This window comes from Carettochelys insculpta, chromosome 3, assembly GCF_033958435.1.
Source record: "Carettochelys insculpta isolate YL-2023 chromosome 3, ASM3395843v1, whole genome shotgun sequence".
NCBI lineage: Eukaryota > Metazoa > Chordata > Testudines > Carettochelyidae > Carettochelys > Carettochelys insculpta.
The window spans coordinates 27467430-27480808 of NC_134139.1; the positions used below are offsets into that span (position 1 = coordinate 27467430).

At 40.7% G+C, this 13379-nt stretch overlaps 1 protein-coding gene across 6 annotated transcripts in view; it reads left to right on the top strand.

Annotated features, from left to right (window-relative positions):
* The window catches only part of PSME4 (proteasome activator subunit 4), a 147198-nt gene that overhangs the window by 62473 nt on the left and 71346 nt on the right, over positions 1–13379 (top strand). For all 6 annotated transcript variants that reach the window (XM_074989520.1, XM_074989521.1, XM_074989523.1 and 3 more), the window contains 2 exons: positions 373–530; positions 2676–2771. In XM_074989520.1, the coding sequence (XP_074845621.1) occupies positions 373–530; positions 2676–2771 (254 nt within the window). The remainder of the gene's footprint in view (positions 1–372; positions 531–2675; positions 2772–13379) is intronic.

Consider the following 13379-nt stretch of genomic DNA (forward strand, 5'->3'; position numbering starts at 1 on the left):
CCTTTTGGTGATCTCTCATAGAAAGGTCAAATATCAGAGTTAGAATCTGAGATATATGTGTATCTGTGACCCATAATTGAAGGAGTGTGTCAAATGGCAAGAATCTACCTCAGTGAGTTAGTGGAAATTTGTTGGAGAGTTATTCTTAGCAAACATATTTTTTAAATTCTAAGTACTTATTGCAGTTTTCATATACTCCAACAAGATGGGAGTATATGTTTAACTCTTTGAGCTGACATTTTTGCTTATGGATAGTCTTATATTTGGAAGTTACGTTATTCATGTCTGTTAATTTTTAATGAACATTTGCTTCACATTTTACTAATGGGAAATGACTTTTTTCTCCCCCTTCCCTCTTTCTCCCTCTTATAGGACTGGGGTAAACCAGGTGACTTGTGGAACCTGAATATCCAATGGCATGTTCCTTCACCTGAGGAAATAAGTTTTACCTATTACTTACTGGATTCTTTTCTTCAGCCAGAGCTCACCAAACTAGAGCATTATGCAAATGGAAAACAAGAAATGTCCAGGTCAGTGGTATCATGTGGCCTACGTTAATTGACGCCCACCCCCCACACACAGTATGTATGTTTAATAAAGAAAGAATTATATGTATATTTGTTTTTTTGTTGAAGATTTATCAAGACAGTGAATATGGAAAGTGTAATTGAAAGATGCTTTAAACTTTGAAAGCTGCGTTGCAAATTAGTAGCTGTATTAACTGAAATAAAGTTATGCTAATAGCAGAAAAGATTAATGCTAAATATGTTGAACGGTTTAATTATATGTATAATTCTTTATTAAACATACATACTGTATATATAGTATAGCTTCCCTTGGCATTGGTTATGTTCAAAAGCTAGCATCTATTGCATAGGCAACTCCTGGGAGAATTCTACACCAAAAATTAAGAATTGTGCATGGATACTAAGATATATATCCATGGCAGTCATTGGCTTCCTTTTATCTACTCCCATCTCTCTGTCTATATATCATCTGTCTACACCTCTCTATAGAACTCTAGCCAAAAATATATTTCAAAAAGGAGCAAACCAGAGTGGAGAGCTAACATGGGACTTAATGAGCCATTTTTCTTATTACATATCCCTTTTCCTTGTCCTGGGTCTGTCTTTTCTATTTATGTTGTAAGCTTTTCATGGCAGGGGCCATCTCTGAATCTCTTCTTGCTGTGTGTAACATGATGAGGAGACCTCCTATTTCCATGAGGATATATAGGCGCTATCACAAAATTATAGTAATGAAGATTGACAGGTGGAAAAAAACAATAACAAGTCAATAAATTCAAGAGCTTGAACTGGAAAAGTGAGAGGAAAACAAGGATAATAGACCTGAAAGAGGCCATTAGTGATATTCCATTTTGCAGGTTGGTAAGGGATAGAGATGGATCTTGGATAAGTGCTGTGTTCCCAAATAGGTGAAATGGATGAGGCTGCCAGTGCTCTAGATTCAAAGATATTATGAAATTTGTTAGTGCCCAAGTTCCTTTTTCTCATGAAGTTGCCAGGTGTATTAGTTTCATGTCATTCACAGAGAAGTAGAAATCACATTTCTATGGATATTAGTCCTGGAAATAAAACCATAAAAACATTAAGGATTCCTCTCATTTAATGCATAATGGCTAAGCATTGTGTAATTGAGGAACACCCCCGGCTCACAAATTAGCTAGGAATTAAAAAACAGTACCAGAATATATTTAAAATTTGTAAACTGTGCTCCTCACAAGCCTTTTTAACAGAAGGACAGAGAAACAAGTTTGGAACCAACCTAAAGTTTCAATACGATGCACAAAACAATGAGGAATCCCATGGCACCTTAAAGACTGTCTTTGTCTCAGCCTGAAAGAATAAAGTTAGCAGGGCGTTGAGCTTCCCATGGTCTTTATAAGGGGATATTAACTTCACATCCAGTGCAATGGTAGTCTTGTACCTCTTTCACCTACCTGGGTATACAGCGCTAATCCAGGATCCATCCTTATACCTTATCTACCAGCCAATACGCAGGCCTCATTTGTGATGGAAGTAGTCTGTTTTTACAGTAAGTAGCCTCTTTAAATGAATAGTTAGAATAATTTATTTTGCTCTTTAAAACGTACAATAGCAGAGAGACAGCAAAATATTAACACTGTTTAAAAAAAAATCTTCCTGTGTAATGATCCCCTTCACAATAGAACATATTGTGGACTGAAAACTTTCTTTTAATGAATCCTGTTCACAGTGGGGTGAATTTTTCTTCATAAAATGGAACCTTTTACCAAAAAAAAAAAAAGTCTCAGTACAAATTTTGAATGTAGGACTGTATATAATTTTCAGATAATATTTGACGTTTGGAAAAATCGGTAATTAAACTCCTCATTGCATGCAGCAGACAATTTACCTCACTATTCCAGGATGGTCTGTGAAATAAATAATTCAGAAAACTGAACTGTGGTCTGATAGCGCTTTGTGAAAGGAGTTCCTTCATGAAAGGGTGTTTTATGGAGTGGTCTTCAATGAACTAGAGAATCAGAAATGCATAACTTGCTGTCAGGGCACCACTAGTGAGATAAGCTGCTCACGTTACACAACAAGAGGAAGCACATTTATTTTGAATATGATGAAAAGAAAATAAATTTTCTTCACTTATAATTTTCTTACATTAAAATGTTTGACTTCCAGAGATGATGTTCAGCAGAGTCTCACTATAGTGCACAACTGCCTCATTGGGTCTGGGAACATTCTGCCTCCTCTGAAAGGAGAGAGGATTGCTCACCTGTAAGTAAGCTCTGTTTTATGTAGGTTATCAATAAGGTTTTAAAATAGTCAGTAAAATATTTTAATTCTATACTTTTAAATATTATGATGTTTGTTTTAGTGCTTCTTATTTTTATTATTACACAGTAAATTCTAAGACAGAATTATTTTTGGAAGAAGTCTTTGAAAACAAAACTTTACCTAATTCCATTAAGGAAAATTCATGGTATCAGGTTTGTGGTTTTATAAACACTTAAATATTTAAGATGTGCTATAATACAGATTCAGCCTCTCTGGTCTGGCTGTCTCAGGACCTGAGCAGTGCTGGACCAGGGGAGGTCAGTTCTGCCCCCCTGCTCCTGGGCTCCCCTCCCTGCTGTCATCTGTGGCTTCCTACCCCCACAGGCTCCTTAGCCGCTGGCTCCAAGCCCTAGCTTCCCCAGCTTGCAGCTTCCCCGGGCCACAGTTGTGGCCTCCCTGGCTGTGGCTTCATGCCTAGCCCCAGCAATGAGCCACCGCCCTCTGGCCTGGCCTGCCATCTTCCCAGCCCTGGCCACTGGTCCCACGGTGAGGCTCTCTGACTACTACTCCTGGTCCCGGGCTCCCTGGCTGCTGTTGACCCCCACACCTCTTTCTGCCATGCCAGCTGTGGCTGCCCTGCCCTGTGCTCTTGCCACTGGTCTAGCTGGCCTTTCCTCCTCCCAGCCTTGGGACTCTCTGGTAATGGAAGATCCATGATGCTGCTGGACCGTGGATGTTGCCAGACAAGAGAATATCAAATCTGGGAGTTCCAACCTGTACTTAGCATTTACACTTTACATATATAGATGGTGATATGCTTTACAAAGGTAGGTAATCAGCATTGTATCATTGTCACCCATGAGGTGAAATTCCTATGGGGAAATGGAAGCAGAGAGCAATTAAGTGATTTGTTCAGAATTATGTAGTTTAGTATTTCCCAAATGGTGTTCTGCAGAACCCCGGGGTTCCACAATGTGAAAATAAGGGCTCAGTGAGAAAATTGCATTACAATAACCGCCTCCTTTGCAGCTTCCTGCCCTGCTGCCGCTGAAAAAGTAGAACTAAATTTAATTGGTTTAAAGGACAACAGGGTGGCAGGAGGATCTGGATGTTAAATCAGCTGACCTTAGTTCCATTATTTCAGTGATGACAGGGCAAGGAGCCACAGAGAGCTCCTCACTCTTCCTGCCACCTGAGTGGCTGCACCCCTACAGTAGGCATGGCTGGCTCATCCCCACCAGCAGACCTCTATGCCTGCTTTCCCTTCACTGGGTACATATGGCTGCCCAGTGTAGACTCCCCAGCCAGCGCCACAGATGGGTTAGTTCTGTGGGCCAGCTTGGGGCTGAGGTGGGATAATCCTGGGGATGTGGGAGGAGGGTTTGTGGCTGGGAGAGGTTAAACCTGACTGTGAGGGGTTGAGTTTGCAGGATGGTGGGCATAAAGCTTGAGGACTGAGGAGCAGATTTAGGGACTGAGGGCTGAGGCGGGTGATGCCTGCAGATGCGGGGGTGGGTTTGGGGACCGAGAATTGTACAGTGTCCCTTGTATCCTCAGTGCTTTTTCCAGGGTCTAAGAGACATAGATGTGTTCTACATAGGGGTTTCTCTCTTGGCTCAGCTAGCCCTGGTCCTTCCCTTATACATCCTTCCTGTGCCTTTTTTATCATTTATAAAATGATGGGTGAGTTAATGCCAGTTGCTCACCCACCCCGGTATCCTGCTTGGACCATGAAATAGACTTAGCAGTCGGCCCTCTGTGGGGAGTCTAATTCCTGCTGAAATGATCAGAATACTGACTCACCTGTTAACTCCCTGCACTCTGTTACAGGAAATAAGAAAAAAGTCTCCCAGCAGAACTTTACATTTATCAGATATTTGGTTTTTGCTTCTTTCAAATCAGAGGAGGTCTGGTCTACCAGTGAAATTACTACTTATGTTGCAATGCTCTTGGAAGCTTTTCCTGTTTAGTTAATGCATATTGCTCAACCTGGAATATAACCTTTTTTTATATGAACATTTAAAAAATATCAAACGCTTTTGCACGTACTAAGATGAATACAATGGAGAACTTGATTATAATTGGTATTTAATAATGATTAAAACATGCTTTTTCTGTGCTTATCATGTATATGTGTTGTAATGTCTTAATACCAGACAACTTAAATATAACTTTTTGAACAATAACATTAACGTCAATTAAACTTTATAACTATTTCAACTTGGATATTTCATAAAATGTAACCCATGGCTCTTTGTTCAAAACTGTAGTGTAGTATTTTATCATTAGCTATCTACAAAAGGGTAATCTTTCAGATTTCTTAAGAGTACCACTATCATCTGTCTTTGGTCTCTGAGCTTTTACTCTACAAAAATGATATAAAGCTCACTTAGGCTGATGGTACCTAACTCAGAAATTGTGAAAACTTCACTAATAGCCTTGTATTGGTTGCTCTACTTTTTACAAGATAGCTTTAATGAGGATCTATATCACCTGGTGATTTCCAGGGGTTCATTGTGTTTGGAAACAAAAAAAAAAGTTGTCTGAAAGCAAGGCTTTATTTCAACAATAATTGCTATTTAATTTCTTCAACGATCTCGACTAAAATTTAATGTGAACCTCAAATGTGACTCTAGGGCTGTGTCTACACTAGCCTCCGTCTTCGAAGGAGGCATAGTAATCAGCCCAAGCGGGGAATAATAATGACTAATTAGACTAATAATAATAATAATAATGACTCATTAGACTTATTCTTGCCACGGCAACTTCAAAGTCGCAAACTTCAAAGCGCCAGCAAGCTGTGCAGCCATCGGCACTTTGAAGTACCGTGCAACTTCAAAGTGCCCTTACTCCCAAAATTTTAGTTCTAAATATGTAAGGAACTAAATTTTTAGGTTAAATAAAAATATTAAAATGGCAAACTAATTGTAAAATAGTAATCACCCACCCACATTAAAAATGTCACAAATTATGTAACAGAAGGAGCAGTCATTTGCAGTGAAGTCCAAATTAACTCACGTAATTAACCTTTATTTTCATATACAACTGCCAGGTTTTACACACGAGAAATTTTTCTTCTATGAACTTTTTCTTTTGTTGTGTGTAGCCTTTTTTTTAAAAAGGTTTAGGGCGTGATAAATTCACTTGGTCTTGGTTTTTAAATAAGTAGTTTACTTGGCTGGACAGTTGAAAGACTTTTTCCTCTTAGAATGCAAGTACTTGGTATTGATTCCTGTTACTGGTCGCCTTGCTTTAGAAATGCTTTCTGCAGTGACTATCCCATGAGAGTGAATTAGTGTGGTTTCTGTTAGCTCACAAACAACAAGAAGTCCTGTGGTACCTTCTAGACTAATAGGTATTTTGGAGCATAAGCTTTCATGGGCAAAGACCTGCTTTGTCAGATGCATGAATAGGGAGTTTTAGAGGAGGATTTCAAGAGGGAGTGTCAGTGAAGGGCAGGGCCAGAGTTTACAAGGTCTGTTCAGTCACAGAGAAAATGATCCATTATCAGCAGTTAACGTGGAGTTGTGAACATCAAGAGAGGAGAAATCTGGTCAGTCCGGTTAGGGAGGATGTGGCCCATTATCAGTAGATAGTGTGGAGGTATCAACATCAAGAGCGGAGAACACTCACTCACCTTTGCGGGAGACAGCTAACTCCACTTGGGCCTTCACCAGCTGCCTGCTTTTTGTAGCAGTTGTCCTGGGTCACCTGTGTAAAATGGCAGGGGCTGAGAGCCAGAAGCAAAGGCCGGCTCTGTCTTGGGATGGTGGGAATGATGTGGAGGAGATTGCTTTGCACACACTCTGGAATTTCTTCATGCCCCTCAGAGGGGGCAAGCCCCCCAGGTTGGGAAACCAAGCTTTAGACTGTAAGCAGATTGTGATGGTTACAGGAAAGCACCTTTCTCCTTTGTCTGAAACATGCTTTTTGCAGGAGGGATGGATTTGCCATTCTTCACCAGATATAGGCTGGTGTTAGAGGCGAGTAGTGGATTTCAGGAGTCAGTGGCCTTTCTCCCTCTGTAGTATTCTTTGTGTCTGGTAAAGTTAGCATTTCAGAAATGCTCTTTGACTATTCATGTATCAGTTTTACACTGTAAGAGGGGAAAAAAGTAGTTACTTGTCTGACTTTGATGGACTGAGTAATTTGTGAGTTCTGTTCCAGGCCAGGTAGGGGATGGAAGGAAGTGGTCTGAACCAGCTTTCAACCCATCTAGCACAAGAGTATTGTGGCTGAGTGAAAAATCCTGATGGATTTAGTATCTTTAGAGTGCTGGTGAGTTAAGATCCTGCATAATTAGTCAAATTCTTCGATAGTATGTGGTTTATACCCTGGTTGCAGAAACAAACTTTTTGGCTTCATCTACACGAGCTCAATGGCCATTTTGAAGATTACTAATGAGGCGCTGTAATGCATATTCAGCACCTCACTAGCATGCCACTCGCCGCAGCTCTTCAAAATTGCTGATTTCACTGCTGCGCGGCTCATCCAGATGGAGGTCCTTTTCGAAAGGACCCTGCCAACTTTGAAATCCCCTTATTCTTATCACGAGTGCTATTCCTATCAGGAATAAGGGGATTTTGAAGTTGGCAGGGTCCTCTCGAAAAGGACTCCTGTCTGGATGAGCCGTGCGGCAGCGAAAAGCGGCAATATTGAAGAGCTGCAGCTGGCGGCATGCTAATAAGTCGCTTAATATGCATTTGAGCGCCTTAGTAAGCCTTTGAAATGGCCATTTGCATGGCCATTTTGAAGATTTGGGCTAATGCAAACATAGCCCTGGTGTGATGATTATCCTCACACAATGGCCATGTCTACAGTAGCCCGAAACTTCAAAATGGCCATGCAGATGTCCATTTCGAAATTTACTAATGAAGTGCTGAAATACATATTCAGCGACACTTCGAAATTGCCGCGACTTGCCGCCACACAGCTCATCCAGATGGGGCTCCTTTTCGAAAGGACCCTGGCAACTTCAAAATCCCCTTATTCCTACCTGCTGTTAGGAATAAGGTGATTTCAAAGTTGGTGGGGTCCTTTCGAAAAGGAGCCCCGTCTGGATGAGCCGCGCGGCGGTGAGTCACGTCAATTTCAAAGTGCCGCGGCTGCCAGCATTCTAATGAGGCACTGAATATGTATTTCAGCGCTTCATTGGTAAACTTTGAAATGGCCATTTCAAAGTTTTGGGCTAGTGTAGACATAGCCAATATTTGTGTACGTAACATTTCTACGTACACAATCTCCTATTATGCTCAGTGGGGTTTTTGTAACATAGTTAGAGATTATAAATAACTTAATTTCTTTGTATATGTAAGAAGTGCATGGTGCTGTTAATTAGGATTTTCCAGTACAGTTTACTTATCACTCTCTCAAGTGCTAAATGATTAAGACATCTTTCACTGCTGTTCAGTTGTGTTCCTCCCCATCTTCCCATTTCCACAGCCTAAGTACCTCTATGGTAGCTTTAAGCAGCTCTCCCAGGAAAACAAAAAGTAGGGTTGTTCACCGGGACCCATTTCTCCTTCTTAAATACAGCTTGATTAGTACATGTATCACCTCCTTCCTCGTTGCCAGAACTGTTGTATGAACTTTTTTGTTATCTTTTTCACTCAGTTCTTTGCATCTGAAGGTCAGGGATGATAAAGACTAGTTCTTTTGAATGTGTAAGGTTGTGATGTCACAAAATGAGGGGCAGGGCTAGCTAACCTCTCTTGGCATCTCTAGGATAATACCCAGCTCTGCTGGGGGAGCTCCACACAGAAAAGGAAACAGTTACTACTCCGCGGTGAGTGACCCTGTTTTCTCCTTGTTTCACCTTCCAACTGTTTTCTTTAACATTGAGTCTCCTACAGTTGAACATGAAATACTTGGTTTGGCCCATGATCTGATACTAAATATGGCAAGATACTTGCATTTAGGAGAACTTTCCATTCAGTTGGTGGAGAGGAGTGGAGTGAAGCCAACTGGCATTTATTTTTGAAGCTGCATCTTAAGACAGAGCTGGAATAGGCAAACCATCTGTAGAGGATTGGGCAAGGCACGTAGTGAAATGTTTTCAAGCTAGAAAAAATTCCTTACATTTTCTAGTTACAAAAGATGTTTTAGGGTTGGTAGTGCTGAGAATTAAAGCAGCACATTCCTCATGATGGAGTCAATTAATTTGGATATATATGTTTTTGGCCTATACAAAGTGTAGGTTCTTTTAGCCAAAGCCTGAGTATTGGGTACAGTTGATATGGAATGAGATGTAGAACAACACAGGAGGTTGCATTTGGCTTCTGTTGTGTGGTGTGACTTGTTCTGTGTGGAGAATGAGGTATTATCTTTTTTAAATTATGTAGTGTCCCTGAAGGGATCTTTTCAGCTGTAGCTATAAGTGTAACAAAAATGTCATGTGCTGCTGCTAGCATGAAACACTTGCTTTTCAGTAGTTAAAACTAAGCTGCTGGCTCACTAGCTGAGCTACAATGCTGAATATGAATAAAGAGGAGATCATATTTTGGGACAAAGATCATTTTGAATATAAAATCTTACGCCATGAGGTCACTCACTGAGGTCACTGGGACTGCTTGTACAGGAAGATAATACTCTGTGAGGCTGTCAACTGCAGTTGCTGTTTTAGGATACAAATTTATCTGCAAATGTATCCCAAAATAGCAACTCTGCTGCTTTTCTTGAAATAGCTGTGCTATTGTGAGCATGGCAGTCTGGTTCTGTACTCCTCATTGTAAGAGGGGTAATGGAACCTTCACAATAGGCCCTTATTTTGAACTTTGGTGCAGTTCGGATGGCATCAAGTTTGAAACAAGGTGTCTTGAAATAATGTGTTTTGCGCACATTACGTAAATTATTTTGAGCCAGATATTCATTCTATACATAGCCTGAGTAAGGATATTCCAGCCTGCTATTTGATTGTCAGATACTATCTGAGCTGGAATTGTAGCTAACTGTCTCCAGATCCTGAAATGTGGAGTAGACAGACTTGAGAGAGGTGAAGTGTCCTTTCCCTTCCTTCATAATTTAGAGGTGTTGCTGCAGAACATGACTTGTTTGCAAAAAATGATGGATGCTTCTGCCGGCAGACTTCTGCCTGAAAGGAAAGGGATAGGATCCAGTTCAGGAAAACCACTTGAACTGGTATAATCATTATTTAATCCCTTTTACTACATTGAGTAGAGTTACTGTTTACAGACTTATTTTTGTTCATTGATGGCTGGAGAAAAAAATAAAGTATTGATTTTTAATACTAGCTTTCTTTACATTGGAGAAATACTTTTCTTGTAATAGAGTTCATTTATCAGTTGACATTATACCCAACCTACTGTGCTAAAGAAGCTAATAACATTATTTCATTTTTAAAAATTGATTCAGGTTATTGGCACTACTTTCTTTCCTGTTAAAGATGGGGTTATCTTTTGTTTGCAGACACTGTTAATCTGAGACCAGAAAGCTCCCTTCTTTGAGTGTTTCTGCATATTCTTACTTGAGGGGTATTACACCACCTACTTATGCCTAATGGTAGAAGCTTCTCCAAGCAATGTCCATTAGAGCACTCATATGCCCATGCTACCCTGCTGCCCAGCATCCTTCTGCATTCTGAGGACAAGAATATATGAAGGGGCACAGAGTCCTCGACTGCTTTACTTCCTTCTAACCATATGGTAAAGGTGGAAGTGAACCCCTCGCTCGTCCACTCAGACCTGCTTTCCCCCTTACCCCTGCATTCGTTATGTCTTGTTACTTGTTTAACATAGTTTGTAGTTCAGTGATAAGTATACATAACCTGTAACTGGGTTATTAAATTATGGTGGAACCAAATAGAAGGAGAAGCTGGGGATTCAAGCTATGTGGTTTCTGCCTGGTTGTCTTTTTAATGTTGTAGACTCTAATTACATGCTTCATGTGTTTGGCTGAGAGCCATTCTCCTGTTGGGTGTTCCATCTGGACTTTAATGGCCAGAACTTGCAAGGAGAAGAACAGTTTGCAAGTTCTTCTCCTTAAAGTACTCTGGGTTAAACCCTCTGGATCAGTGCATTCATCAGATCCAGTGTTTAAGAGGCCAGTTTCGGTTCCTGAGATTTCTTCCAGCTGGTTAGAGCAGTGTAAAGGTTCCTGGAAACTGCAGTCCTCATCAGGTCCAGCTTTTAAGCTATGTTTCTCAAGCAGTGAAGTCGTTGAAGTTTACTGTTAATGGAGATGGAAAGACTACCCATGACAGAATCAAGAGCCATGCTGTTGGCTTTTGCTGTGTCAGTTCCAAAGAAGAATGCTCAGAAAAGATGTCCATTGTTAGTAGAGTTGGAGTCCATGTGTCTGAGCCATGCAGTTGTGATAAGGTCTCTGTGGCCCCAAAACCAACACCAGTTGCAGTTTTGGCTTCAATAATGATGGGGGTGGATTTGAGTGTTTCACCAGATCTTTTGACATCTTAGTCTTTGTTGCCAGCATCAATTTCTGCTCCCATTTGGTCCATCGTCTCATCCAAAGATATTTTTTTTTTACTCTGGTGCTTTGTGCACCATTTGACTTCTGAGCATTCCCTGTCTCTGAATGAGAGAAGATCTTGAGAACAGATATGCTTCACCTATTTTGTGGTCTACATCTTCAGAAAAACAGAGAGAACAGTGCAGATTATTAACATTTCTCTTGATTCATCTGTTTCTCTGCCTCCTGAGACTCCTGTAGGATCATTAAAAAGAAATTTACCATTTTTCATATCCTCCCTCAAGCTCCTTTGTTATCTCTACTGTGTTCCATTGCAGATCTGAGACCTAATTCATATCTGGAGTAGGCTAGAAGAAGAAACAAGGAACTCGTTTCCACCTGTTCATGCCTCTCTTTGCCCCCTTTCTACCTCCCTCCTCACCTCCACAACCACCAAAGTTGTTCCTGAATCCCAGTTTCTGGGGAAATTAGCAGTCATAGGTTTTATAGCCTTATATAGGGCCACCACAGGAATTTTTCAGTTGTTGTAAGTGTGGCTAGAGTGGTGATACTTTATCTGTAGATAGTCTGGCAGAAGGTCAAGCCACGTCTTAGATAATGGCGTCTGATACCTCATTGTCATCTTCGGTTAGAGCATCTGCTTTTTGAACAAGAGTATAAGGCACAAACTATGACCTGATTTGTCACCAGACAAGAATGTTGGAGCATGCCTCTTCTTCTGAGAACACTTTATGGTTTCAGAACATGCTAGATTACAGGGCATAGAGTGTACTTATCTTCAGTATATGCGAAGGGAACTTCCATCCGCTGTTTGACATTTTTAGGCTACCTCCAAGACTCGGATGTTGTTCCAGTCTCTGATGGTCTACTGCCATCTGCTAAAACTGTCTACTCCTGCAACCCGAGGAGGCATTTTACCTTTGGAGAGATTTTCATACACATCTCGTGTCTTATTCACTTCTGATGGTGGTTGCTTAGGGAAAAATACTGATTTCTTGTGAAGAAAGATATTCTCTCTTTCCTCTTTTGGTATAAGGATGGCAAATTACCAAGCAATTATGGCTTCTATTGGTTCCACCTGTGGAGAAGAAAGTTTTATTGTGCAGATTTTGCCACATGACAAAAGAAGATTGGCAATTGTGATTATAGCGGAGAGTCATTATATGGCAGTGTGTGCTTTCAGACGCATTTGAAACCTTGGACTCTTCTGATAGAACGTTGCTTCTGCTCTTACTTTGAGGAAACCTGCTTAGCTTCCTTCTAATCTGGATATTAGAATTCAGGTGATATTTGAGGAGGAGGCTTTTTCATTGAAAAGATGGATGAGCGGCTGAAAAAGGCTGAAGGAGGCAAGATTAATGGCTTACTCTTGGGCTTAATTTCTCCTACAAGGAGACCTTCTACTTACCATTGTCAGGGACATTATTTGAAATCGCCCCTAGCTTATTACGTAATCAAAGATGTCAACAACAGCAACAGAAAGGTTATGTCCTTCCAGAGCCAACCGTAAAAGAAGAGGTCTTTTAAATTAAGTCTAGATTTTCTCAGTCTGCCCTTTCCTGTTGTCTTTGGGAAACATCAGGCCTCAGATTTGATGTGAGAGTTGAGGGAACCAGTCAACAAGTAGGACTCATCCCTTCCTCTGTTGGGACACAAGCTACCACATTTTATCAACAAATGGAGTCTTATTACATTGTACAAGTGGGTCGTATAAATTACAGAGGAGGGCTGTGCTATTCAGCTTGAGAAACTACCCTCTTTCAGTTGACCCAATACACGGTGCTTCAAGGTATCCAATCCACAATATTAATGGTTGTTACAAAGTACCTCTCTGTGGTAGTTACTCATTTAAGAAAGGAGACTGTATGTATATACCTGTAGTTGGACTGTTGACTGCTGAATGCTGCTATTGAGGAGGATCTAGTAAGCCTCATTGCTTTTACAACCACTTTTCCCCTCCCCCTCCCCCTCCCCCCCCCAGACCTGGGACTAATTGTGAATGTGGAAAAAAAAATTAAATCACTGTCACACTAAGAATTTTTATTCCTTGTCTCCGTATTGGACCTGCTAGCAGGGAGAGGCTTTCTGGTAGAGGACACCTTTTTGAAAATAGTGCAATATGTTTTAAATAGTCACATATTGTAAACTCAGAAAGCAATTTTC